The sequence below is a fragment of the Sinocyclocheilus grahami genome, unplaced genomic scaffold, assembly GCF_001515645.1.
Source record: "Sinocyclocheilus grahami isolate Dianchi unplaced genomic scaffold, SAMN03320097.WGS_v1.1 scaffold338.1, whole genome shotgun sequence".
NCBI lineage: Eukaryota > Metazoa > Chordata > Actinopteri > Cypriniformes > Cyprinidae > Sinocyclocheilus > Sinocyclocheilus grahami.
In genome coordinates this window covers 567,105-594,996 of record NW_015505517.1, presented here as the reverse complement: position 1 = coordinate 594,996, position 27,892 = coordinate 567,105, and the positions used below count along the sequence as shown (strand labels likewise).

Below are 27,892 nucleotides of genomic sequence, written 5' to 3'. Positions count from 1 at the left end.
TATATATAAATTCATATGCAGTTGTGATTGATTATTCATAATTCAGGTTTTTATTTAGCAATGGCACATTAAACTGAAAAGTGACAGTAAAGACATTTATAATGTTACAAAAGTTTTCCATTTAAAATAAAAAAAAGTTTTATTCATCACAAAAATTCTATCAAAGTTTCCACGAAAACAAATATTAATCAGCACAACTTTTTTCAGCATTGATAATGATAAGAAATGCATTTTTGAATAATTTTTGAAAAATAATGTAACTGGAAAAATGGATGCTGGGAAAAACGTTATAAATGTATAGTCACAGTCACTGGAGTTAGTTGCTGTAGTCTCTGGAGTTTGTGTGTTAGTAGCTTTAATTATTGTGCCTGTAGTCAGCATTGAAAGGAATGATGAAAGGAAAGCAACAGTAGAAAGAGGATGTGTATCATTAGCCTTCTCTGATTCTTCTTCGCACTGTTTTTCTGCCTCTCGTATCCCCTTGGACTTTTGTTTTGTTGTTGTAAATTTGCAGTTATAGCAGAGCTCCACTGTGTAATGATGAATCATTTAGAATAGTAAACATTATTCATTTATTATGATGAATTAACAGGTGCTTCTAGAGAATATGTTTTGATTTCTTCATAGAGCACAAACATGTTTAGGCAAACGTATCAGGAGTAGCTATTACGAAGCGTAATAAGCTGCTGTCATGATTTCTTTAGGCACGAGGCTTATTGGTAATTGTGTGAAGTTAGAAAGATGTAATGATTGTAATGTAATGTAATGATTTTTAGTTCTTCCTGTCAGCGCTGTATGAAAGCCTGTTTCCTGCCCATGAATAAAAAAATAAGAAAGGAAATTGTGACTTTTTATCTCACGGTTCTGATCTTTTCTCACATTTCTGTGTTTATATTTGAATATAAAAATTCAGAGAAGAAAAGTCTGAATTGTGAGATATAAGCTTGCAGTTGTGAGGAAAAAAAGTCAACCAACTTTTTTTTATTATGTGGCAGAAACAAAAAAGTAAGAATTGCGAGATGTAAACTAAGAATTGTGAGAAAAAAGTCAAAATGGTGAGATATAAACTCAGAATTGTGAGTTTATATTTTGCAGTTCTGTGTTTATATCTCACAATTCTGAACTTTCAGACATGTTCTAATTTATTTATTTATTCCATGGCAGAAATGGTCTTCCATAGCACTTTGCCTAGTTATACTAAACAATAATGAGACAATACAGTTTAGAAAAGTTGTACAACCCAGTCACCAAGCAGTTTTTAACTGACCACCATAATTCTATGTGGTATGTGGAATAGCAGTATTTTAAAACCATCTATCTTCTACATTTACCGCTACTTTTATTTATAACCTCCAAGCTGTCTGACAGAGTTGAGAGAAGTTCATGCAAGGATCTAGGATTATATAAAGGGACTGTGCTTGTGTCTGTGTGAATTTGAGTTCGTTTCACTCTTGTTTTACTACATTCACTCCAGACATCAGCTTGAACATCTTAGTGACTCCTGTGAATGGAAAAATCCCTCGTGATAGGGAGAGAGATTGCAGACGAGGAGAGCTGCTTGAATAATAGATTGAACAGCAAAGAGGATGAATATATGATGTAAATCATAAATTATTTTGGATTTCAAGGAATAGTTCATACAAAAGGGAAAGTTCTGTCATCATTTACACACTCAAACCCGTGTGACAAATTCTTTTCCAGTTTTGTGTGAGGAACAAACTGAAATGTAAGTCTTTGAAATATCTGCATTTTTATCAGTATTGGCAATATTGACCTTTGATTATACTTGGTTAAAAGAAGATAAGTAATATTGTCCATACCTAATGTTGAATTATTTATTATGTACTCTTCTGGCCAGGAGGAGCTGCTTGGTGGCATGTTGTTTGTGTATGTGTGTGTGACTTTCCTAAGGGCTCCAGTTTAATATGTAGGAGTGTAAATTCAGTTTGATCCTAGCACACTTTGCTCATCTCTCTCTCTTGAGCCCTATTGGACTGGACTAGTTTTCCCTGAGGAGGTCAGGTAAATTTGTGTTTCGCAGACAATGTACTTTGTGATTTCAATCCTGTCAAAATGTATCTGTGTTTTTCTCTCACAGACTTGGTAAAGAGTAAATTGCCTGCTGTTTTTGTGTAAACTTTGGAATCCTCTGATAAATGTAATTCTGTCTGCACAGGAATGTCACTGATTGAGGATTATATTGAGATTATATTGTTTCTTTCACCACATGTCTCGTTTATTTTGGTCTTAACTGTTACTGTACGGCTAAGTTTCTCAATTACTAGGAATTTAGACATTTTTGCTAGCATTTCTGCATGGTAAAAATTATTTTTTAATACTGTTTCAGTCATTCTATTTCAAAATGTCACGTTTTATTCAGTGTGTTACTTGCCCTTTCTTTGTAACTATTAGAAAAATTTACTAGCAATTTGATTGAACATTGTTTCTACACGATTTCAGACCATGGTTAAGTACTTCTCTAACTAAAAAAAGAAAACTAAATCAACTAAAAAAAAGTAAATTAAATCATGGACAGTCTGAGCACTTACTTCAGTCTTTAGTGTCTCATGATCCTTCAGAAATCGTTCTAATTGCTGATTTAGTGCTCAGATAAATACAATGTAAATGTATTTACTGTCACTTTCGATCAATTTAATGCATCCTTGCTTAATAAAAGTTTTAATTTCTTTTAAAAACATACTGACCCCAAACATTTAAAAGGTACTGGTGCTGTTTACAATTGTTGTAAGGTCAACCGAGGTCACAGTCAAGACTGAAGTATGTGGCACACATTCATCAACGAGATTCATTGAGTTTCTGACCACTGAGCCGTTATAATTAACATACACAAAAAGAGATGTAGGAGCCCTTTGGAATTCCCTTTGTAATCTAAGACAGTTCGAGTGAACACCGGCAGTAACATTACAGACAGGGATCTATTAATGGAATGATTACAGCACTCTCCACCGTGAATCAGAATCCCATCCGAGAGTCCCTCTACAGCCATTTTGCACAGAGGAATTGCTGATTAAGAGCATGCTTAAATAACGAGAACACTGTGGCTGCAGTGAATCATTGTGTGGATCAAATCAGTGGCGCACTGGAATATTTCCCTGAGTACCGTGTCGGGGTCCAAGGATCCAATCTCAGCATGATAAAGCTCAATTCAAAAGTTTGGGGTCGGTACGTTTTTTAAAAGTTTTTGAAAGAAGTCTCTTCTGCTCACCAAGGATGCATTTATTTGATTAAATATATAAAAATTTAAAGGGATAGTTCACTCAAAAATGAAAATTCTGTCATTTATTACTCACCCTCATGTCCTCCCAAACCTGTAAGACCTTCGTTCATCTTCGGAACACAAATTAAGATATTTTTGATGAAATCTGAGAGCTTTCTGATCCTGCATAGACAGCAATGTAACTGACACCGGTCTAGAAAGGTAATAAGGACATCGCTAAAATAGTCCATGTGACATCAGTGTTTTTTATGAAGCTACGAGAATACTTTTTGTGCGCAAAAAACAAAAATAACGTCTTTATTCAACAATTTTTCTTCCCTGCTACCTTCTTCCACCATTATCGAGAGTAGGGGTGCGACGATAAATTGATTCATGGATCAATTCTGGCATTTTCTGAATCCATTGCGGTTCTCTCTGGAATCGATTCTGAGCTTAGTTTTGAACAGAAAATAGCACTCTAGGCTAGATTTTAAACGCACACTCAAATGCTCACGAAGAAGAGCACTTGTGTGTTCAGCTGAGTAATGTAAGGTTAAATGTACTAGCACCTCAGCTTTTATAATTTTCTGACGCGAGATTAAAGTAAACACAGCCCACTGTGAACACTCTTGTAATTCGCTTCAACCTTTAAGAACTTTATGAATGATTATTTTAGGTTCAAGTGGTGTGTGTGTGTGTGTGTGTGTGTGTATGTGTGTAAGGAAGTGGAAGCGAGCAGTGGCTGTTTCTAAAGCATGCAGTGCCATCTGCTGTTAAAAACTAAGCTCAGAAATGATTCCAGAGAGAATCGCAATGTATTCGGAAAATCACAGAATTGATCCACGAATCGATTTATCATCGCACCCCTAATCGAGAGTACATTTTTGGGTGAACTATCCTTTTAAAATAACAGTTTTCCATTTTATTTTATTTTTTTAAGATTTATTTTTGGCGTTTTTGCCTTTTATTGATAGGATGGAAGAGAGAGGGGGGATGGGATCGGGAAAGGTCCGCGAGCCAGGACTCAAACATGGGACACCCAAAGCGCAATGGCGTTATACTCTTAAAAATAAAGGTGCTTCAAAAGGTTCTTCAAGCGATGCCATAGAAGAACCATTTTTGGTTCCACAAAGAACCATTCAGTCAAAGGTTATTTAAAGAACCATCTCTTTCTTACCTTTTTGTATTCTGAAGAACCTTCTTTCGCCACATAGAACCTTTTGTGAAACAGAAAGGTTCTTCAGATGTTGAAGGTTCTTTATGGAACCATTTAGACAAAAAGGTTCTTCTATGGCATCGTGAAGCACCTTTATTTTTAAGAGTGTACATGTCGACGCGCTGCCCACGAGGCTATCGGTGATGACACTGTTTTCCATTTTAATATGATTTATATAATCCTTACAATCGATTTAAACCATGTATCACACTGCCGTTCCAGCCACTGGTGAGTAACCGTTTTATTAGCTTGCCAAATCCAGTTTTTACCTGCATTTGGCACTTAGTGAGTGTTAATACAAACCCTGCCGGTAGGTTGCAGGTTAATCAGAGGGTAATACTCACAGTTGAGTACAGAAGTAGCCCCATCTGAGTCTCAGAGTCACGCTAGCAGCTAGCTAAGCATGTTATTAGCGCCACTAGCGCTGACCACCCTGGGGTACGAGGTTCCGGTCTATTGTTAATAGCCACCAGTGGAGTGTTGCCTGAGGTGAGCTCCAGGAAACTACACTAACAAGAGTAAGTTATCTTATATAGACTTTTTCACACACAAATGTGTGTGTTAGCATACCGAATCAAGAAAGTATCTGGGAAGGCTAAAGTGTGTGTGTGTGTGTGTGTGTGGGGGGAGCCAGAGCTTTGCTCCTTTTCAGCTGAAGGAAGCTGTGTCTCCTTGGCAACCACAGAGAACACGAGCTCACAGGCATGTGTGTGTGTGTGTGTGTGTGTGCACAGTGTGTGTTTGTGTTTGTGTTGAGTCAAATTAGTCTGTGAACGTGTATCTCTGGTTGTGTGTGTATTTGCCCATCAGTGCAGACATGCATGCACTCACACAAACACACACACACTTTTCACTGCAGGGTTTATTTTTAGCACGTGTCTCTTATATAATCAGGGTGACACTGGAGAGAACATAGACTCTCTCTCCTCTCCTTCCTCCTCACTCTTGATTTTGATATCTGTGTGTGTGTTGTACGCAGATGAGACAGAGGTTTTCTTAGTTGCATATTTCTGGTGCAGTAATGATGCTCAAGAGTGTCTCTGTGCCTGCAGGTCTGAATTACTGAATGTAGACGAAAAGATGCTGCATAAACACAACCAATATCCACAGAACTCCTCACAGACACACAACACTACTCCATTCGCACACAGAGAGCACGTGGGAGAGAGTATTAGTTGTAAATGAAATTGACGTCCATCAATCAGCTCAGGGCCTGATGATAATTCACTTCAGCAGTGTTGTTGTTGTTAACTGAAAATAAACTGTTAAAATAATCAATTGAAAATTACTTTCAGTAATTGAAATAAAGTCTATTTATATATTCTGTGGAAGGCGTAGGACCAAGAAATATTCGTCCAATCAAAATGCTCAGAACGGGTGTTTTGATTCACTTTCCTACCTGTCTGTCAACATGTATTTGCATACCTCTGCGCACCTGGTTTGCACAGACAAGTTTTTTTAAAAACCTTTTTCCCCACTCTCTCTTCCTTCATCCATTTTATCCTTTCTTTTCTTTGTTTAGCTTCTCCATTTGCTCCTACTTTCTTCTTTCTCCCTCTCTGTAGATCTCTGCCAACATGAGGAGTTAAGGAGCCTCAACTGTATTTTCAGATGAACCCTTGATTAGCTTGTTCAGGTGTGTTTGATTAGAGACGGCACTAAACTCTGCGGGAAAATAGATCTATGTGTGCGCTGAAATAGATTTGGTTTTGATTTGTATGAATAAATTAATTAGGAAATTCGAACACAATGTCTCACCGCTTATCATGGGCACAGCTGTTTAGGGCAGAAATTCTCATTAATGTGAGCAAGATTTTATCATTTGTTGCTGTATCACACTTGGTTAGGACATGGTGTAAAACTGTGTTCAGACAGGGAGTAAAAATTTATTGTTTATGCAACTAAAACCCTTTTTTTTTTTTTTTTAATCTGAAAAGCAAACAAAAGCATATGAATTCTAAAATTTGCCAATCCACATCTCATCTGTCGTCTATGTGGTTTATATGATTAAAAACAATGTTTTGAAAATGTTATTTAGTCTAAATAGTCAAGTCATATTTCAGGTGTTTTTTCTGTTTGTCTGTCAGGAAACCGTATTATTGTAATGTAGCGGTTCTCAATTCCAGTCCTCGCCAGCCATATTTCAGCCAATTCATTTATTTCCACTCACATGTGGCATTCTCTATGTATGAATGGTGATTGAGTGAATGAGTAATTGTTCTTGAAAACAGGATATGCATCAATGGAAATGCATGTTCCTCATTCTTTCCACTATGACTACTACTACTATATTGTCTCTTGGCATTGTGACTTGACTTTATCCAAGATAAATATACCAGATATTGTCTACACAGTTTGCTCCAGTTTTATTACGTGCAAAATGAGTGTATGAAATGAGTGCAGAAGGATTGGGGCAGTGTGAACAAAGCTTTTGAGATCAGAGCATCATTCTCTAATATTGATACCATTAGTAGTCAGGTCTACTAAGAAATATATTGATTGTGTGTTTTGTCAGTGTGACAAAATTGTAGTAACGTTGGCTGAAGTGGGCAGCATTAGTGCAGACAGAAATAACAAACCTGTATAATTTAGTAAATACTGTGTTAAAAAAAAAAAATTCAGAAATTGTTCTGCATGCGTTTTCACTATTTGTAAATGAAGTAGTGTGGTATTATACCAGGCCACCATGCATTTTAATATTTCGGCATTGGACTGTTGACCATCAGAAAATTTGGTATTGGTTGACCACTGAGGTTAACTAATGTTTACTTTAAGAGATTGTATGGACACTTTAGGTTAATGGTCTTAATTTTTTAAACAATATTGGAAGCTGAAATTGTTAAATTCAAATCCACTTGTAACATTCAAGTGCTAGTACTTTGTAGGATGGCAGGGAGCAAAAGCAGCAAGCGCCTAGAGTTGTTATGGCAACCAGATACATTCCAAGCAGATTTGCTGATAGATGTTCTAGAATGAAGGTATCGGCAAAGCAACTTGCAGTGGCAATGAAACAGCTCTGCAGTGTGATTCTGTTGAAATTCACAAATGATGCCAGAGAACGTTGACAGCTGAAACTTGGAGGTATTTATGCTTTTTAGTGCATTGTCCAGACATCAGCACACACCTTGTGAAACTGGCATCGTCTCGAGTAAATCCTAGATCACATTTTAGAATGCAGCGGTTCGTGAAAGAGTGTTTCAGGCTTAAGATTTCATTTAGTTCCCAGAATGGTAAAAGAACAGAGGAGGAATGTTGTCTTTTCTGATTTCGAGCACACATGCAAGGTTTAGATTAATTTGTGGTAAGCTCAGGCAGTCTGCCGAGTCACTACAGCTCGGAGCAGGTGGAGGAGCCACTGTAGGGATTTTTTTCACTATACAGAAATAAATCTTGTTTACTGTATATAGACTTTACTTTTAGCCCTGCACACTCAAACACACACATGATATACACATGTGTCTTGGTCCAGGCAAATGGATATAAGACTATTAACCACAGCACATGTGCCATTCCTTTTATGCAGCACTTTATTAACTTTATTTTTAAATATAAAGTAATGTAAGAAGTATCGCTATACATTCTTTACCAGTCTGGTCAAAATCAGCATACACAATGGCAAGAATGTCTAGCAGAATGGAAATAAAGAGCTAGTGAAACTTACTTAATTTTAATATTATTTGGATTTTTTTCCCCCTAGTATGATACTGATTTCTGTAATTTTATAAAACCAGGATGTAATGTAATATCTTTGAAATGTCTTTGTTTTGAAAGGATTTAGAGACCTATGAATAGAAAACTGGGTTGTATGATAGAAATGTGTGTATTAAATGTGCTTTTTTATTTTCAGAATGACATTTAAGCTATTTGCATACCAAATTTCTTACATTTGATAAATTACTTTAAATTACACTTTTAAACCTTTTGGAACAAATGATAAACTAAAAGCATTGAACATGTAATATTGTAAAAGATGAGAAGTTAAAGTTTACCCTTACTTTATTTAATGACATTTTGATATAAAAATATTTTATAATTATTAGTTCAGCATAAAATCATAAAAGCTTCTGTTGTTATTTTCTTACAAAAAGCTATTATAAGGCATTGAAGGACTTGGAATATAAGTCATACAGACCTCTTTTATTGTATGTATGATTTTTTCTAAAAGAAATAATACTTTTATTCAGCAAGGATGCATTAAATTGATCACAATAAAGGCTTATATTGTTACAAAAGATTTGTATTTTAAATAAATTATGTTCTTTTGAACTTTATTCATCAAAGAATCTTGGAAAAGATGTATCACAGTTTTCCACAAAAGTATTAAGCTGCACAACTGTTTTCAACATTGATAATACCAAATCAGCGTATAAGAATGATTTGTGAAGGATCATGTGACACTGAAGACTGAAGCCAGTAATGGCTGCTGAAAATTCAGCTAATTGTACAGTTCATTTAAGACATGATGGAGACACCAAAATGTACTGTATGGTAGGAATGACCTACATCAGATCACAGACCAAACACACAGCCCTGTCACAGTCTCTTATTGTGTGTGTGTGTGTGTGTGTGTGCGTGTGTGTGCGTGTGTGTGCGCGCGTATGTGCGTGCGTTGTCTCTCTTCGCTGTGTGAGAGTGAGTGAGAGAGGCTGAGGATGTTTTGAGTATAATGTGTCCGCTAATGGAGGGGGAAACAGGGCAGAGCAGAAGGGAATGAGAACATGAGTATGTTAGACTGAAAGACGTATTAGAGAGAGATGAAGAGGCGTGGGTCTGCAGACAACTGTACTGTGAGTAACTGATCCGAATGGAGGGAGGGGAATGTTCACAGGTCGAACATGCGCGCACACACACACACACACAGAGAAACTCTCATTAAAACAGGTGTTACTCACAGTCACAGAGAAACCAGGTCAACATCAATCACATGCTGAGTTATAAATACACACACACATGCTGAGAATTTAGCAATGAAAGAGTGGCAGAGTGAGAGAGAGAAATGGATGTTACAGATAAGAGGTGTTAAGAGATTGATTCTTTAAATAAACACTCATGTAGGCTGATCAACAATTTGCCAATGTTGCTACTGCTGTGTTGCTAGCTAAGATACCAACTACTCTTTAGGGAAATGAGCTAAGCTACTGTATGGTGAAAGCTAGCCTTTAGAGAATTAGCTTGCTACATTTAGGATACTTTATAATTCTTCATATAATTTAATCTAATACTGTATATGTTTATTGAAGAACCAAAATATCTACAAAATACAGCAGAAATTGCATTGGCTGTTTTTATCTATGTATATACACTACCATTCAAATTTTGGTATCATTAACATTTTTTTATGTTTTTGAAGTCTCCTCAACAAGGCTGCATTTATTTGATCAAAGATACAGTAAAACAGTACTATTGTGTATTATTATACGTGTTTTCCATTTTAATATATATTCAAACGTAATATATTCCTGTGATGCAAAGCTGAATTTTCAGCAGCTATTACTCTTGTCTTCAGTGAGACATGATCCTTCAGAAATCATTCCAACATGCTGATTTGGTGCTCAATAAACATTCTTATTATTATTATCTAACAGTTGTGTTGATAATTTTGTGGAAACCGTGATAATAATAATTTATTTTTTTTAGAATTCTTCAGTGACTTAAGAAGTTATTAGGAATCTTTTATTTGAAATATAAAACTTATGTAAGATTAATAAGCATCTTTAAGTCTCAATAACTTTTGAACTGCAGTGTGTGTATGTTTTTACCTGTAGTCTTTCACAAGCTTCACGTGCAGTTGTTGAACCTAAAAACTTTCTTCATAGTTGTGAATGCATTTGCACTGGTTTTGTTTCAGTTGACTGTATGCTCAAAAGAGTGATTCATTTGCAAATTGGGCACCGTTAATTCTGATTCTAATCTCTAATCTTGACTGCTGAGATATTGTCAGGGAGAATGAAACACATTTGTCAACAGTACAGCTACCTATAATTCTACTAATAAAACAAATTTGCAACTGTAAAACTACATGATTTCAAGTAGCAGTGTTACAACCTCACTGTTGAAAAAATTATATGAACTTTATTTATTTATTCTTCTTATTATTAATGTATTATTTGTAACAATGCTACAAACAGTTGAAACCTATATACCTCCATATTTTATCTTGCCAGCATACTTGATTGATGGTACAAGACAGCTAGGGGAATGAATCATATAAAGATAATATAGTGTGTTTGCATGACCTGTTTGACCTCTGACCTCAGGACAGCTCACTGACCCCTCACTTGATCAGTGACCCCTGATGTTGTGTCTCTCTCTCTCTCTTCCTCTCTCAGTAAAACCATACAGGTTAAAATCATCGATGATGAGGAGTATGAAAAAAACAAAATCTTCTATCTGGAGCTAGCAGAACCACGCATGGTGGACATGAGCCTTCAGAAAGGTAAGACACACACACACATAATGTACAAAATGAAAGATCACATCCTGTGACCATCATCCTCTTTTGCTATTCATTTAATCTATTCACTCATTTCTACATTCATTTCCATTCATCCAGTGGCTCTTTTTGAGGTCATGTTTTATGTCTTCAATGTTGCGTCTTGTTGTTTGAGATTCACTATATAATACATTCACATACAGTACCTTTCAAAAGTTTGGAGTCAGTAAGATTTTTTTTTAAAGAAATTAATACTTTTATTCAGCTAGGGTGCATTGAGTTGATCAAAAGTCACAGTAAATTCTGTTTTTCTCTAGTCATCAAAGAATCCTTGTCATCAAAGAAAATATATCACAGTTTTCAGAAAAATATTAAGCAGCACAGCTGTTTTCAGCATTGATAATTATAGGAAATGTTTCTCAAGCACCAAATGAGTTCCGATGGATCATGTGACTCTGAAAACTGGAAAAATTACATTACAGGAATAAATCAAATTCTAAAATCTATCAAATAGAAAACAGTTATTTTAAAATTGAATATTATTTCACAATATTACTGTTTTACTGTATGTTCGATCCAATAAATGCAGCTTTGTGGACCATAAGAGACTTATTTCAAATACATAAAAAAATGAATTATTCCAAACTTTTGAATGGTGGTGTACATCTGCTTTCACAGTATTAAGCAATTTTTCTGACTTTATGAATGGATGCTACCAGTAGAGGGCACCTTGGATGACCCCACCAGTTCAAATAGAGCAAGTATAAAGAAATAGACTAGTCATAGAAAAATAAATGAGAAAAAATGTGTTTTGCCTACTTTTAGCTGAAGAAGCAACACTTTTAAACAATTTTTGTCAGATTTTATTTTTTATATACATTATTTAAACAAGGTAGAGCCCTGCATGGGCCTCAAATATAGGCCCTAGCCCAGCCCTGGCCCGATACACTCAGGCCTAGCCCGGCCCTTGTCCGACAGCTTATCAGAATTACCGACCCGAGCCCGTCTCCCCCCGCCCTCTCCCAAAACAGCTTACTACTGTTTCCGCTATTAAAATAGTTCCGTTTTGTATGTAATGTCAAAGTGATTATATTTCGTCATTATGTTTGATAAATTTAGCCTTCTCAAATCATCATGACTTCCCTAAAATAAAATCTATAGATATAAAACAGTTCAAGCATATCACAATGTAAGTTTAAATGTTTAACCTAAATGTGCGCTATTAGACGCATATCTAATCGTTTGTGCAGAGAGCTAAAGCTCTTTCAGGACATGGAGGTGCCGGCGCGATCACTTGCATTGGAAACAACTTAAAATATGCCGTAATTTTTGCTCATAAAGGTAAGAGTAATATATCACTCGGAACTGTAAAGGGTCTACTTTTATTTGTGTGCACATACAATATCAACAAAACCTTGTGCTTTTATAAAATAAAGGATACAGGATGCCCTTTCTGCAATTACGGCCAGGAGCGCTTCACAATGATGAACCGAAACTCAGCGAATACTTGCCTCATAGACTTGCTAAATATATATATAGAAAGCTTTACATTACTACTTTAAAACTAAATAATTAAAATCAAAAACAAAAACTCTTTTTACGGATTTGATAAAATCTGTAAATATGCATTTCTCTGCAAAGGCGCGTCCATTGAGAAGATTGTGAGTCAGGATCATCTTTGCGACACAGACTCAGAAAACACTAATTTATTAATAAATAATTCAAGTATCTCCTTACTATTTCCCCCCGACACATTCATGGTTACTTTTGCTGGGGCTTTGAGACACACTTTAGACAATTGCGTGCGTTTTTTGCTGTCATGTGTAAAGATATGTTTAGATTCTACACTGCACATGACCAATTGACTATCTGTTTGCCGTAGTAATCAAATCAAAACTCTTCCAAAATGCAGCTTTTCCCGAAGCACTGGGAACTAGTAACTCCCCACGCTCCAACTTCTCCCTGGTGCACTGCATGGTCAACTGTCACCTGTATGCTAATTCGTGCGTATATGCGTTGCGTATTGCGTAGGCGATGTATAATATTTATAATATAATCAATAAAACAATATTTCATACAGTAGTGTGCTCTGCGTGTATATGGGCACAATAAAAAAAAGTGAAGCTAAATTAGCCCAAGTCCGACCCGAGCCCGATCTGTAAAAATAAAAAAGGACCCACTGGGCACAGCTCTTAAACTGACTCATCTCCAACTCACACAAGAAATGCTGCCATGACGTTTTTTTAATTGTTTTAGAAATGGCAATGTTACTGTCTTTATCTTTCAGTTTTTATATAGTTTCCGAAATGTCTTGAGATTACTGTTTAGGAAACTATGTGACGGATTAGCTGGCAGTGTTCACTGACTTCTTTGGAGTTTCAGTATGCATTGACCTTAAATGCCAGTATGGGATCTCAAAGAGTGTGAGAAATGAATACAAACACACACACACACACACACACACCCCAAGTAGTCAAGTGTGTCTCTCAATATCTCTCCATAAATCAGGCAGACGTGGTCAATGCTACCAGCACGCACACCGCAGTGCTGTGGTGCAGTGTACGTGTGTGTGTGTGTGTGTGTGTGTGTGTGTTTGCATGTATGCATGTGTCCTTGTCCCAGTATTATACCCTTCAGAAAGAATGAGAGATGAAGAACAGCTGGTCCTCTCTGTTTGAGCTCTCATCTTGCCTGGACAACATTAAACAACCTATTTATGAACTTACCTAGGCCACAAAAACAACATGTTGGCTTGTCTCCTCACTTGTGTGCTTGTAAACAAGCAGTTTATTAATTATTCATTAGATTTTTCTTTATTTTCATGCCAAGATGGATTCAAATAAGATTCAATTTTGATATTCAGAGGGGGGGGGGGGGGGGTTCCTCAAAGTCAGATATATGCGCATTCATAAGTGCAATTTGTTTGACAACCAATAATAGGCAAAATATGAATATTCTCTGTTTGTTTCCATGGAAAAATGCACTCTGTTAATTGCAGGAATTTTATATAGCGCTGTTTGTAACTTAATGATTGTGATCCTAATTATGATTCTTTCTAATAATTCTGGATTTTTGATGATTCAGTGAACAATTCTAATAATTCAGTGAGTGAGTTGTTCACCCGGAAAAAAAAATCTGTCTATCTTCATGTCTTTCCAAACACTTATAATTTTATTTTTATTTTTATTCCTTAAATTTAGTAACTAGACTGACTCACTCATAAGGGTTTTTTATTTGCTTAAAAGAACCACAGTCTGTTTTGTACACTATTTGCACTGGTATGATTCACGCTGTAGAGTCAGTAACGCAAGTTGTTGTTTTTTTCTTTGCAGAGAGATAAAACATTGTATCAAATGGGTTGTAGATGTTTTTGACACTGAACCTGTAATAGAAGACACATCACTTGTCCTACATCTAAACATGACTTTAGAACTGTGCTGTCGCTGCATAATATGTGAGAGCGGTTGAGGGATCTAAAGAAATATTCCCAGCTTTATGCATCTGAATACAGGATGCTTTCTTTGGCATTGAACCCTCTTGTACACCAACTGGATAAATATAAAAATGTGGTGGTAGAGGCAGTTGTGAAGAGGGGGGTGAGACAGGCAGGAAAGCTGTGAGACAGGAGAAAGAGAGAGAGACAGGTAAGCGATGGAAAAAAGTGAGGAGAGAAAAACAGGAAAGGGAGAGGGTGAACATTGTTCATTTTACATAGTTTTTTATAAATGAATTTTTTCTTTGTTTAAGTCATATTGTTTTGTCTTGACAATAGATATGAAAAAGATAGGAAATATCTTATTATTTTTTGTTAAAAAAATATTTAAAAGTATTTTTAAATTAAATTTAAACTAAATTCTTTTAAATATTTTTTTAAATATTACTATTTTGACAAAAATATTCATTAAATGTAGTTATAATAATTAATTTTAGTCCATTTGACTTAATTTAGTGCTTGACAAAAAGTAATGCAAAATTTGACAAATATATTTGTAAAAACAATATTTTTAATTTTATATTTATTTAATATATTATTTAATTTTATTAAGAAAAAAATTATTAACATTGTACAAATAAAAACTATGGATTCCTTTCAATTTTCACATTGTTATCTATGAATAGCTCATTTGACACAGTCATATTCTTCATATTTTCTTCAAAAACATTGCTAGTACTTTAATATCTTACAATATTTTTTCGTAAACTGTGTGTTTAAAATTAAAATAGCTTAATTCTCGTCATGATCCCAATTTTTCATCTCATCTTTGTTATTAAAAAATATATTTTTAAAAATGTTGTTAACTAACATTTTTTCAGCCATTTATAGGACATTAACAGGGACATTAATGAGGTTTTGTTTGGTATTTGGTAAACAAAGACAGTGAAAGACAGACAGGATGGTGATAAAGATGAGGAGAAAAGGACAAGCAGAAGAGTGTGAGACAAATAAGCAGAGAAGGGTGAGACAGGCAAGAAAAGACAGAAAGGGTTGAGCCAGGTGAGGAGAGAATGACAAACAGAATAGAGTGAGAGACACATGAGAAAAGTAGGAGAGGGGTGATACAACTGAGGAGGACAAACCTGCAACACCCCTACCACATGTCCCAGATGAGTGTGTTTAAAGAGAAGATCATCAGTAGTGAATCACTCATTGTGTGTGTGTGTGTGTGTGTGTGTGTGTGTGTTAGAGGACGAGATCTCTGCATTCACATGTGTCTGATGATGGAATAGCTGTGAATGAGCCAATGCCAGGGGAGTTTTCGTCTGAATATCGACACCTATGTCCCACGATCCCATTACCTCACAGAACGCAGGGAGGAGAGAGCCGTCTGGTATCTGTTGCCAGGGTACCATCAGCTGTTGCTAGCGCTGATGTGCAATAGATTTACACTGAACTGTTGAATCGAAGCTTCCAGGAAAGAACAGTGAGAGAGGAAATGTGGCGAACAGATGAAATGAATTCCTTTGTGTGTTTGACACGTCTGTGTGTTATCATGAAGCAGACGTGTTGAAAAGCCTAGAGCTGACGACGCTACACAAATTACAGGTTAATAATGTGCATCAAGACGCATCCCGCCTCCACCCCCAACCCTACTTGTAGACACATTCGAGCATAAATTATGGGCTTATTTACACATCCAGCTTCTCATTATAGGTCGATATTTTCATCTCCGCACACAAACACACACACTTAATCAAAGCTTGTTTGTTCGCCATCTCATTCATCCTCAGCAACAGAAAATTACAGCGCTGATTACAGAACTATTAAAGTCATTATATACACACAGAGAAAGAAAAAGAGAGTAATGGAGAGACAAAGAAATTGATTCCTTTAGTTAGTGCTATTTTTGTAAATGTGCGTGGGTGCTGGTGCTAGATTAATAAATGATGTCAAAAAATGTATTTGTTGTTAATTCAGGAAACCTGATGCATTAACTAATTGAACCTTATTGTTATAGTGATAGTTTAGCCAAAAATGAAAATTCTCTCATCATTTAGTCCAGTGATTCTCAGGAAACATCCAGGGGACTCCAAGATTGAACTCAAAGAAACTAGCATTAAATTAAGCTAAAATCAAGAATTTGAAGAACTAGAGCTCACATTATATTGAAAATTCTAAAATGAAGTGTGGTTTCTAGACCTGGTAAAGTCATGTAAAATAATAATATCTTAAAGGTGACATATCATGAATATCTGACTTTTTCTGTGTTTAAGTGCTATAATCGTCTCTCCAGTGCATCTACAAACAGTAATTTTTTTGTAAGCCTTTCTCTGCAAGATTTTGCTCCCTCCGTGATGTAGAAAGGGAACCTTATTATAATATTACCGCCCCGTAATCTGCACCCACCTAAACTTTTCACCCATGGCATCGCCACTGTGTTTTCACTAACGTGTACCAGTTGTAACGCCATGGCAAAAGTTCTAGAAAAGCATGCTAACTGTTCGGTCTTTGGATGCACTGATGAGCAGTGGATTTATTGTTCCCATTCAGTCAGTCACGTTCAACGTTACGTCAGTGACTGACGAATACGCCAACTGTCATTGGCTTGTTTAGTTAACACTCGAAGGTGATTGGGCTCTCGGGCGAGATCCCAATTCGTCAGTCACTGACGTAACGTCTCCGTTCCCTCCTTCAGGGAACGAGGGTTACACAAGTAACCTAGACGATTTATTTACTGTATATTACGCTGCTGCCACACAGATCTAATATAAACATGATTTCTTTCCCAGCTGTTTACCTTCACAGACATAACCGGCTGTTTTTGTAACTTGCGTGTTTTTAACAAACTTGTGTGTATTTGACAGTTTAAGCATAATAAGACATGAAAGAGAACTTAGTTTAGTACTCACATGCTGTGTGACAGCTGCTTTCTGTGCGCGTGCTTCGGATGTAAAAGGTCATCTTTAAAACTCCTTAGGAATTTTTATAGTGAATATACATTTTTGTAGTTATGCCAAGCTCTAAGATATTTTGTTGGGTAGAAATTGTTAGTAATTTAGCCAGAAAGTCACGAACAAGTGGGAGGCCTTGGTGTCAAAATGGTTAAGAACTTCTGATTTACTCTCCCTCATATGTCATTCCAAACCCGCATTGCTTTCCTTCTTCATTAAACATATATGTGTATATATATATATATATATATAATTATTTTATTTTATTTTTTTTTATTTTTTTTATTATTATTATTTTTTTCATCAATATAATATAAAAACAACCAACCATGGGTTTAAAACAACCAAAATTTTACCCCACTACTGAGAATTTTTTTTTCAGCGTTCCACAGAAAAAAAAGAATATCTTATAGGAATTACATGTCATGAGAGTGAATAAATAATAACAGAATTTTTATTTTGGGGGATGAAATATCCCTTGAATTGTTACCAAATAATGTTTCAAATTTAAATACAAAAATCTAAAGTGCAAAAAGGGTTTTCAGAGATTTAGGGGACACACAATGTCATTAGCACACTGTAAAAGCATTTAAAGTCTATCGGAAATCCGCATCACGATAGGGAAAGTAAACGTGTGTGAATAATCAGCGTAGCTTTAGCACCTCTTTGTTCTGTCGCCACATCTCAAATGCTACTACGTCACTCCCGTTGCCAGGGGAAACCACCTGCTCCGGCGCTCTGGATCGGCCCACACTATCACATCTGATCACATCTGCACGGTCACACCTGTCGCACCTGTCCAGCTCAGAGATTCCAGGCAGGGTGATGAAACGCCAGAGGCTGCGAATATTTTTATTCATGTTTATCTGAGTAAATAAATCCTGTCCGACATCTCATTGCATTTCCCTTCACCATTATCTGTCTAATGTTTTCTTCATGTCATTCCACCCCTCCCTCTCTTTTTTTCCTCCACACACAGCTCTGTTATTAGCTGATGGTAAGTTTGAGTGAGTGTGTGTGAATGTGTGAGGTAAGATGAGGCCAGCTGTGGTAATCGTGGTCTCGTCTGCCTCACACGTGTGTCTCCAGGTTTGTGTGTTTTAACACGTGCACGAGAAGATAAGCTTTGGGTTGCAGGGGGTTTTGAAAGTTCATCTCAACTTTCAGGCTTTTCTACGTGTATTTGTGGTGTGTGTGTGTGTGTGTGTGTGTGTGTGCGCGTGTGTGTGCGTGCGTGCGTGGATGTTGTGCTGTTGTCCTTCTGAATTACTCAGTTCTATAGCACAACTCACACTTGGTTCAGTCAAACAGAGTTTGGCTGTTAATCTGTTGTGTGTGTTTGCATGTGCAGTCTTTCTAATTAGAGATACTATAGAGACAGTTCATAAAATAAAAAACCAGGACCGGTTTCTGTACAAAATTGTTTGTAAAAACGGTGTTACGTAAGTAGTCACATTCGATTCAGTGCGACAAGTTACGTAAGAATGACATTATGAACGTTTTACATGACTTTGCTGTGCTTGTGTTTCATGAATGAGCCCTGCTGACCCCAAATATGCACATGAATTTAGTGCAGTTTATAGAGACCATAAATTAATATTCAAAAGAATTATTGCAAGTGTATAAATCACAAGTAATTTAAAAGGGACAAAAAGCCCACTTGTAGAGACTGATAATAGGGTGCATGTGAATGATGTGTGTTTACTACTGAGTGTGTGTGTTTGTTTGATGTACTAATTTGACACACAACACAGAAGTTTCTTTTCATCTCTTTATCTCTCGTAGATATTCCAGACAGGAAGTTGTCATCAGATGAGGAGGAAGCCAGAAGAATAGCAGAGATGGGGAAGCCTGTATTGGGCGAGCATGCAAAAATAGAGATTATTATTGAGGAGTCGTATGAGTTTAAGGTACAAACACACACACACACACACACATGCATACACAACATTTCAGAGACCAGCAGTCTTTTTCATTATGGAAGAATTTTATTATGCGTATTTATGTTTAATGTAATACATTTTGTGTTTATGTGTGTTTGCTGTAGAGTACAGTAGATAAGCTGATTAAGAAGACTAACTTGGCTCTGGTCGTGGGCACAAATTCCTGGAGAGAACAATTCATGGAGGCCATAACTGTCAGTGCAGGTGATTACCAACACTGAACTAAAAGTGAAAAAATGTTTTGCTCTTATTTAGCAATTATTCGTTTTTCCCTCTTTCTATTCTATCTACTTGTTTTCTTTTTATTTATTTATTAAAAACAAACAACAAAACTTGACCCTCTAACACCAGCGTTCTCTGTTCTTTTTCTATTCTATCTACTTGTTTTCTATTTAATTATTATAAAAAATAATAATAACTTAATCCTTTAAGCTATATCTATTCTATCTCTTTTCTCTCTACTTTTTATTCTTTTTATTTACTATAAAAAAACCTTGCTTTTCGTGTACTGCATTAGACTAACTGGGACTAATGACAAAATGTATATATTGTTGCTGTTTTGTTGCTTTGATTGCTTCTATTACCATAATTTGTAAGTCGCTTTGGATAAAAGCGTCTGCTAAATGATTAAATTTAAATGTACTTTTATTCAGCAAGGATATATTGAACTGATTAAAAGTGTTAATAAAGGCATTTATAATGTTACAAATGATCGCTATTTCAAATCAACTCTGTTCTTTTGAACTTTCTGTTCATCAAAGAATCTTGAAAAAAAACATTTTAATGGTTTCCACAAAACATATTAAGGAACTGTTTTCGATATGATGATAATAAATGTTTCTTGAGCAGCAAATCAGCATTTCTGAAGGATCACGTGACGCTGAAAACTGATTTGCTGTCACAGGAATAAATTACATTTTAAAATATATTCAAATAGTTATTATAAATTGTAATAATAGCTCACAATATTACTGTTTACTTGATTCTTGATCAAATTAATGAAGCTTTAAAAATCCTACCGACCCCAAATATTTGAACGGTAGTGTAGATCACCTCAAAACTCAGAAAACAGAAAAGCAACAAAAGACAGTTATTATATAAATATACACTCATGCTCATATTGCTCACACACAAATATTTCTTTCACTGTTGTGACACATTCCCCGGCCCACATGAAAACTGAGCCCACAGAACTCCTACACGCTTTGTCTTCTAAACATTTTGGCTAATTTGATCATTTCAGATATGAATAAGAATGTACTATTATCAGCTCTGTTTGATACGTTTCACTACAGATTTCCCCCCAAATTAAAATGGAAATGTCCCGCATATTAGTCTTTTATGACCCTGTGTTGAAATAAAATGCTGCTCTCACAGTATGTGGCCTTCAGTTACCATGACTATCAAACAGCCTGTGTTACCAAGGCAACAGGACCCCTAAATCACCATGGTGTCAAATAGATGGCTTTGATCAGGTATGGAAGTTGACATGACAATACTAACATTTTTCATTTTCTTTTTTTTTTCAACCCCCCCCCTTTTCTTTCTTTCTTTCTTGCTTTCGCTCTTTATTTCTGTCATCCTGTCTTTATCTCAGGAGATGAGGACGAGGATGAGGGGGGAGAGGAACGTCTGCCATCTTGTTTCGACTATGTCATGCACTTCCTGACTGTATTCTGGAAGGTTCTGTTCGCCTGCGTCCCGCCCACGGAATACTGGAACGGGTGGGCGTGTTTCATTGTTTCCATAGTGATCATCGGTCTTTTGACTGCTGTGATCGGTGATCTGGCCAGTCACTTCGGCTGCACCATTGGCCTAAAGGACTCAGTCACCGCTGTGGTGTTTGTAGCCCTGGGAACATCTATCCCTGGTGAGTTTGCGTATGCTTTTATTTGCATACATTTCTATAAGTACCAATTTAAAGGGGTCATATCATTTACACAACTTTTCGAAAGTTTAGGGGTAGTAAGAACTACTTCTATTCAGCAATCACATTAAATTGACCAAAATTAACGATATTTGTAATGTAATAGGATTTCTATTTCAAATAAACGCTGTTCTTCAGAACTTTCTATTAAAGAATCCTGGGGAAAAACTGTCACAGTTTTCACAAAAAAATTTCAGCAGCAAAACTAATTTCAGCATTATTAAAGGAACACTCCACTATTTTTGAAAATAGAAAATAATAATTTTCCTACTCCCTTAGAGTTAAACAGTTGAGTTTTACCGTTTTCGAATCCATTCAGCTGATCTCTGGGTCTGGCGTTAGCACTTTTAGCTGCAGCTTAGCATAGATCATTGAATCTGATTAGACCATTAGCATCTCGCTCAAAAATGACCAAAGAGTTTCGATATTTTTCCTGTTTAAAACTTGACTCTTCTGTAGTTACATGATGTACTAAGACCGACGGAAAATGAAAAGTTGCGATTTTCTAGTCCGATATGGCTGGGAACTATACTCTCATTCTGACGTAATAATCAAGGAACTTTGCTGCTGTACCATGGGTGCAGCAGGCGCAATAATATTACGCAGCGCCTGAAAATAGTCCCAGCTAGGTAACTTCCAATAAGCCTATTTTTTCAATGATCTATGCTAAGCTGCAGCTAAAAGTGCTACCGCCAGACCCGGAGATCGGCTGAATGGATTCGAAAACGGTAAAACTCAACTCAACATCAAAAACAGTGGAGTGCTCCTTTAAAACAAAGAAAAGTTTCTTGAGCACCAAATCAGCATATAAAAATTATTTTTGAAGAATCATGTGACACTGAAGACTGGTGTAATGGCTGCTGAAAATTCAGCATTGTCTTTACAGAAATAAATTACATTTTAAAATATATTAAAATAGAAAACGCTTATTTTAAATTGTAATAATATTTCACAATATTACGGTATTTTAAATCAAAGAAATGCAGCCTTGGTGAGTATAAGGGACGTCTTCCAAAAACATAAAAATATCTTACCGTCCCCAAACTTTTGAACAGTAGTGAATATTGTTTTCCCCGAGGTCCACTTATAATTAATAAAGTTGTTTCTGCCAAAATCAATTATAAATATATTTTTTTTATACAAGATTTCACTTGAACTTTCTATTTATCAAAGGAATCCTGGGGGGAAAAACGATCATGGTTTCCAAAAAAAATATTAAGCAAGCACTACTGTTTTCAACATTAATAAAACAAAGAAATATTTAATGAGCACCAAATTAACTTACTAGAATGATTTCTGAAGGATCATGTGACACTGAAGACTAATGATGCTGAAAATTCAGCTTTGCCATTACATGAATAAATTACATGTTTATATATATTAAAATAGATTGAAATAATTTTAATTTGTAATAATAGTTCACAATATTAATGATTTTACTGTATTTTTGATCAAATAAATACAGCCTTGGTGAGCGCAATGTTTTTCTTCCAAAAACATTAAAATATATAAAAGACCCAAAACTATTGAACAACAGCTGTGAATTTTTTTTTCCCCAAGGTCCACTTATAGTCAATAAAGATGTTTCTGCCAAAATCAATCATAATTTGGTTTTGTATAACTATTTAAAGCCTCTCTCGGGCCCTTGATTTTAATGAGGCTGATCTGTCTGACATCAAAAAATTGTGAGGGTTCACAAGTCAGTTTTAATAAATGCTCTTTTTGGATTATGAGGAAGTTTTGAAAGTTACAGTATGTTTTTATCATACACTTAACTATTTTAGCTCATAAAATCAATACAAATCTGATTCCTCCTGATTTGAATCCTTTCAATGCTTGTTAATCATAGATGATCATATTTTATAATAGCATACACATCAACATGTCTCTTTTCTCCTCAGATACCTTTGCCAGTAAAGTTGCAGCGGTGCAGGACAGTTACGCAGACGCATCGATCGGTAACGTGACCGGTAGCAACGCTGTGAACGTTTTTTTGGGAATCGGTGTGGCGTGGTCAGTGGCCGCCATCTACTGGCACATGCAGGGTCGTGCGTTCGAGGTGCAGGCGGGTTCCCTGGCATTTTCTGTCACTCTCTTCACCATCTTTGCCTTCCTGGCGGTGAGTGTCCTGCTGTACCGGCGCAGGCCTCACATCGGTGGAGAGCTGGGCGGCCCGCGCACACAGCGCATCTTCACGACACTCTTTTTCTTCGGCCTCTGGTTTCTCTACATCCTTTTCTCCAGTCTTGAGGCTTACTGTCATATACAGGGCTTCTGAAGAGAAGAGATGGGGTGGGATGAGGCAGGGGTTGGCGATGAGGAGAGATAGATGCCAGGAAACTTCTTCTAGTCGTAAATGACAGAGTGAGAGCTAAGGATTGATTCGCTAAGGTTGCTAAGGTTTTGAGCAGGAGCTACAAAAAGGACATTGGTTCTTCAGATACCTTCACGCTGAAGATGAAGAGTGTGAAACATCTCTCTGAGGGGTGGGACAGTCTTAACCTGGAGTCTGAGCTTTTCACAGTCTATATTTTTCTCAACACCCGCTGAGAACGACTTTTTTCTAATGAAGTATTTTGGGAAAAAAATACACAAAAAAATAACAAAAAGAATTAAAGGATTCAAAGGACTATTTTCAAATCTACTTCCAGGATTAGAAATAATATTTCAACAAAAGATGAAAATATATAACTATGTGAAATCTGTTATTGAGTGACATTTGAAGGACCCATAAAGTTATTTATTTATTTATTTTCCTCGTTTAGTTTGGTAAGAACTCACAGAGCTTACAGCTTTTACCGTCAGGCCAAAGTCCCGGCTAGGGAGAGTGGCTCAGAAACACCGAACGCTGAGTAGACAAACGGAGAAGAGTGACGAATATGAACAATGGCTGAACACTGCATTTTCTCCCTTATATTCCTGTATGGATATAATCTGCTTCCATATTTTTTCTGCACTTTTGTGTATTTCCTTGCCAAGTGTTGTTATTTCGAGAATCACAGAGGCTTCAGAGGGTTGCGGGAGAACAGAATGCAAAAAAAAAAACATGATACAGAGGGAAAATGAGGCCTTTTTGCATTTGAACATTCATCAAAATGAATCACTAGTGTGTTTTCTGATAACACCGTGGAGGAGAGCACACTGCATCTGCTATTACAGTTGTTGTTGTTTTTGTATTTCAGTCTTTCAGTGTCGTTGAACAAACATAAAGCACCCCAAAGAAATCTCCCACCCCCACTTCACCCCAGAGAGTCCCTCTATATAGAGTCACGAGACCATTTAACCAGGAGCATCTAAACAGTGTCTGAAGTGTCAGTGATGTTGGTGGTGAATTCTAAGTATGTTTTATTGGGGCCTTTAATGTGGTTCATAGTGTTTACAGGCCTTCGGTCCAGAAAAGAGTGAGAATGGTACATTACAAACAGATTCATTTAACATGGTGAGGAGAGGTTTTTTTGCATTTCAGGGAGAAATATAGACATTTTGGGCAAAGCTGCATAAATAGTTCACCTAAAATTGAAAATTTGCTGAAAATGTACTCACCCTCAGGCCATCCAAGATGTAGATGAGTTTGTTTCTTCATCGGAAATATAACATTACATCACCTGCTCAACAATGGATCTTCTGCAGTGAATGGGTGCCGTAAGAATGAGAGTCCAAACTGATAAAAAATATCACAGTAATCCACATGACTCCAGTCCATCAATTAATGTCTTACTCTATACCAGTCCATAATCTATAATAAGGTTTCCTCCTGTGAAAAAGTCCATCCTCTGTTGTCCTCTCACATCAAAATCCACCAACATATTTGTTTAGAACTGTTTGGGACTGTTTTCTCTTGTAAACAGTGCTTGATCTGTGATCTGGTTCGAAAAAGATGACCTTTTTCACTTGAGAAAGCAGTAGCATGGATAGAAGACTTGTATTTTAGCCAAGCCAACAGTTTGAAATTAAAAACATCTTAATTATGAATTTGTTAATTACAAACATGAAGCCTTTTGCTTCACAAGATGTTAATTAATAGACTGGGTCATTTTTTATCAGCTGTTTGGACTCTCATTCCGACGGCACCCATTCACTGCAGAGGATCCATTGGTGAGCAAGTGATGTAAGACAGAATTTCTCCGAATCTGTTCTAAAAGGGAAGAAACAAACTAATCTACATCTTGGAGGGTGAGTACATTTTCAGCAATTTCTAATTTTGGGGGGAATTATTCTTTTAAAAGTGGTCATTAATTCATCTGACTAAAGTATTTCCGTGCCTATTTTTGCTGTAGTGAGCTGAAAAATAATGATGTGGGTGTTGTTTCTGTATTATTTGGGGAAGTGATGTCATAAAGAATTGTTTAGCCCAGAACCAAAGAACAGAACCTCAGACTGCCACCCAAAAGCTGCAGTGGTTCTCTGGGCCACAGGGGGGCCACAGCCCCGTTCCACCTGTTTGTTTGTACAACTCTTGCATTTTTGTGTGCATGAGTGTGTGTATGTTGATGTGTTTTGTGTTTGCTCATTACAAATACAGGCCAAATCAGTTGTATCCATGACACCAGTGTTGGGATCACAGCATCTACAACAGACATGTTTCATTTTTGTTATGTTTACATTCATATATAGCTGAGTATGTGTTGCTTGTGAGTGAGAGCAGTCGAAAACGCATTTAATCTCTGAAAATCTCTCCATCCAAATTGCAAATGTAACTGCTGGCATCGCTTCAGCTTGCTCTGTGCTTCCTACTCAGTGGCTACTCAGTACATAATCTATGTGCTTTAGCTTTACAGTACAAGAATCGCACAGAAATCACAACAATTCGCACTGAACATTCACCAGTGCTCTCTGATTCATACAGGCTTGTGTTAATGAGGTTTTAGTGTTTCAACTTTTGTTTATGTGCAGAAAGGCAGGAGTGTGTGTTAGCTTAGCTACACAACAGACACTTACTTTATGCACACACACTGACTTTGTGAGCATGTACTGCCTACATAGACAGCATCATATACTTCTAATATATGCAACTAATTATGCAGCTTTCTAAGATGCCTTACTTTGGACATATTTTAGGCAAAATTGCTTGTATTCTTTAAGTTGAATCTCTTATCGTCCAAAAAGGATTGTTAAAAATGGTTCAGTCTAATTTAAAATGGATTTGTTTGCATAGGTGATTTATATTACCTGATATGTACACTACCAATAAAACAAGTCAAGTTTGTTTTTGAAATATATTAACACTAATTGTTTCACCATAAAATTGATCAAAAGTGACGGTAAAGACCTTTATAATGTTACAAAATATTTCGATTTAAAATAAATGCTGTTCTTCAAATTTGTATTCATTAAAGAATCCTGAAAAAATGTATTATGGTTTCCACAAATATATTAAGTTGTACAACTGTTTACAGCATTGATAATATTAAGAAATTATTCTTGAGCACCAAATCAGGATATTAGAATGATTTCTGAAGCATCATGTCACACTAAAGACTGGAGTAATTAATAGCTGCTGAAAATTTAACTTTACCATCACAGAAATAAATGACATTTTAAAATATATTTAATTAGGAAAAGTTATTGTAAATTGTAATAATATTTAACAATATTACTGTCTTTACTGTATTTTTGGCCAAATAAACACAAGCTGTCTATTTTTATGCAATCACATTGTTAGCTTAGTGGCATGATAACAGCAAACTTCTCTGAAACATTTGTGAGTCGGGACTCCCAAGGAGCACAATTTACATGAAACTCTGAGTTGCTGTCTATGTATAGAGCGTTCCAAATCATTCACTTCTGATGTTCCCTGTGTAGGCAGTAGACAGCAAGGCAGCTCACTCATTTCTGCAACACAGCCACTCACACACCTCATAAGCTGTTCTGTGCACCAGTATTAGGCATGATAAAGTAAAAAATGTCATTTACACTGTATTCAGTTTGAACACTCAGTGACTTTCAGCATGCCGCTTGTTTTCTGCCAGCATGTGTTGTTGAATGTGTCTGGTGTCAGTCAGAGGGCAGCTAAAGTAGATCACAGTAGATCTTCACCACATCTGTGCACATGTGTATCTTTCAGATGGTTTGTGGTAAAGGTAGCACTCTTATAAACCTTATTACCCAGTTTGGCTGACTCCGTTACCAGCGTTGGGCTCAAACGTAGAGTGTTTATGACTTTGAATTGCTCTTCATGTCTCAGCCTGGGTCAGATCACACACACCTATGCACTCACACATGCACACTTGAGTTAACTGAACACTGCTGTTGACTGGGGAGGGATGTTATGAATAATATGAATATGAATGGTGGGTCTTCATGTAGTATCATGGTTGAGCATGAAAGTCAGCTGCAACCACCAGCTTTGAACTTTTCTACTGCCAGCTAACACTTCCAGCTGTTTAGATGCAGGTGAACTGGTTTAAAAGAGATTTCAGATGATGTCACTATAATCTTGAAGTCACACAAGTCTTACAAATGTATCAGGGGTCTGAGTCTCTCTCTCTCTCACACACACAAACACACTCCTCTTCAGCCTGGTGATGAAGCAGATGGTGGTTATGTTCATCTATTGTTGTTTTCTTTCTTTTTTGTTTTGTTTTTTACTCTTCTCTCACAAAAATATCATGTTTTATTTTCAGGGAATTATGCATGAAATCTACCTTAATTTAATTAATTTATGTCCGCTGATTTATTTATTTTGAATTATTTTGGTCAACAGAAAAATAAAAAAAATATATTTGAAAAATCTCTGGTATCAGTTGTCATAAGTTTTATCTGGTCA

At 36.3% G+C, this 27,892-nt stretch overlaps 1 protein-coding gene across 3 annotated transcripts in view; it reads left to right on the top strand.

Moving 5' to 3' along the window:
• The window catches only part of slc8a3 (solute carrier family 8 member 3), a 46,809-nt gene extending 23,142 nt beyond the window's left edge, over positions 1 to 23,667 (top strand). The window contains exons 3-8 of one of the 3 annotated variants that reach the window (XM_016295597.1): positions 10,763 to 10,869; positions 18,236 to 18,253; positions 19,042 to 19,166; positions 19,304 to 19,403; positions 20,800 to 21,069; positions 23,028 to 23,667. In XM_016295597.1, coding sequence (XP_016151083.1) covers positions 10,763 to 10,869; positions 18,236 to 18,253; positions 19,042 to 19,166; positions 19,304 to 19,403; positions 20,800 to 21,069; positions 23,028 to 23,404 — 997 coding nt within the window. In that variant the 3' untranslated portion in view covers positions 23,405 to 23,667. Of the gene's footprint in view, positions 1 to 10,762; positions 10,870 to 18,235; positions 18,254 to 19,041; positions 19,167 to 19,303; positions 19,404 to 20,796; positions 21,070 to 23,027 lie in introns of all 3 variants that reach the window. The other 2 variants (XM_016295596.1, XM_016295598.1) reach the window with 2 other exon arrangements.
• The last annotated feature ends 4,225 nt before the right edge of the window (positions 23,668 to 27,892 follow it).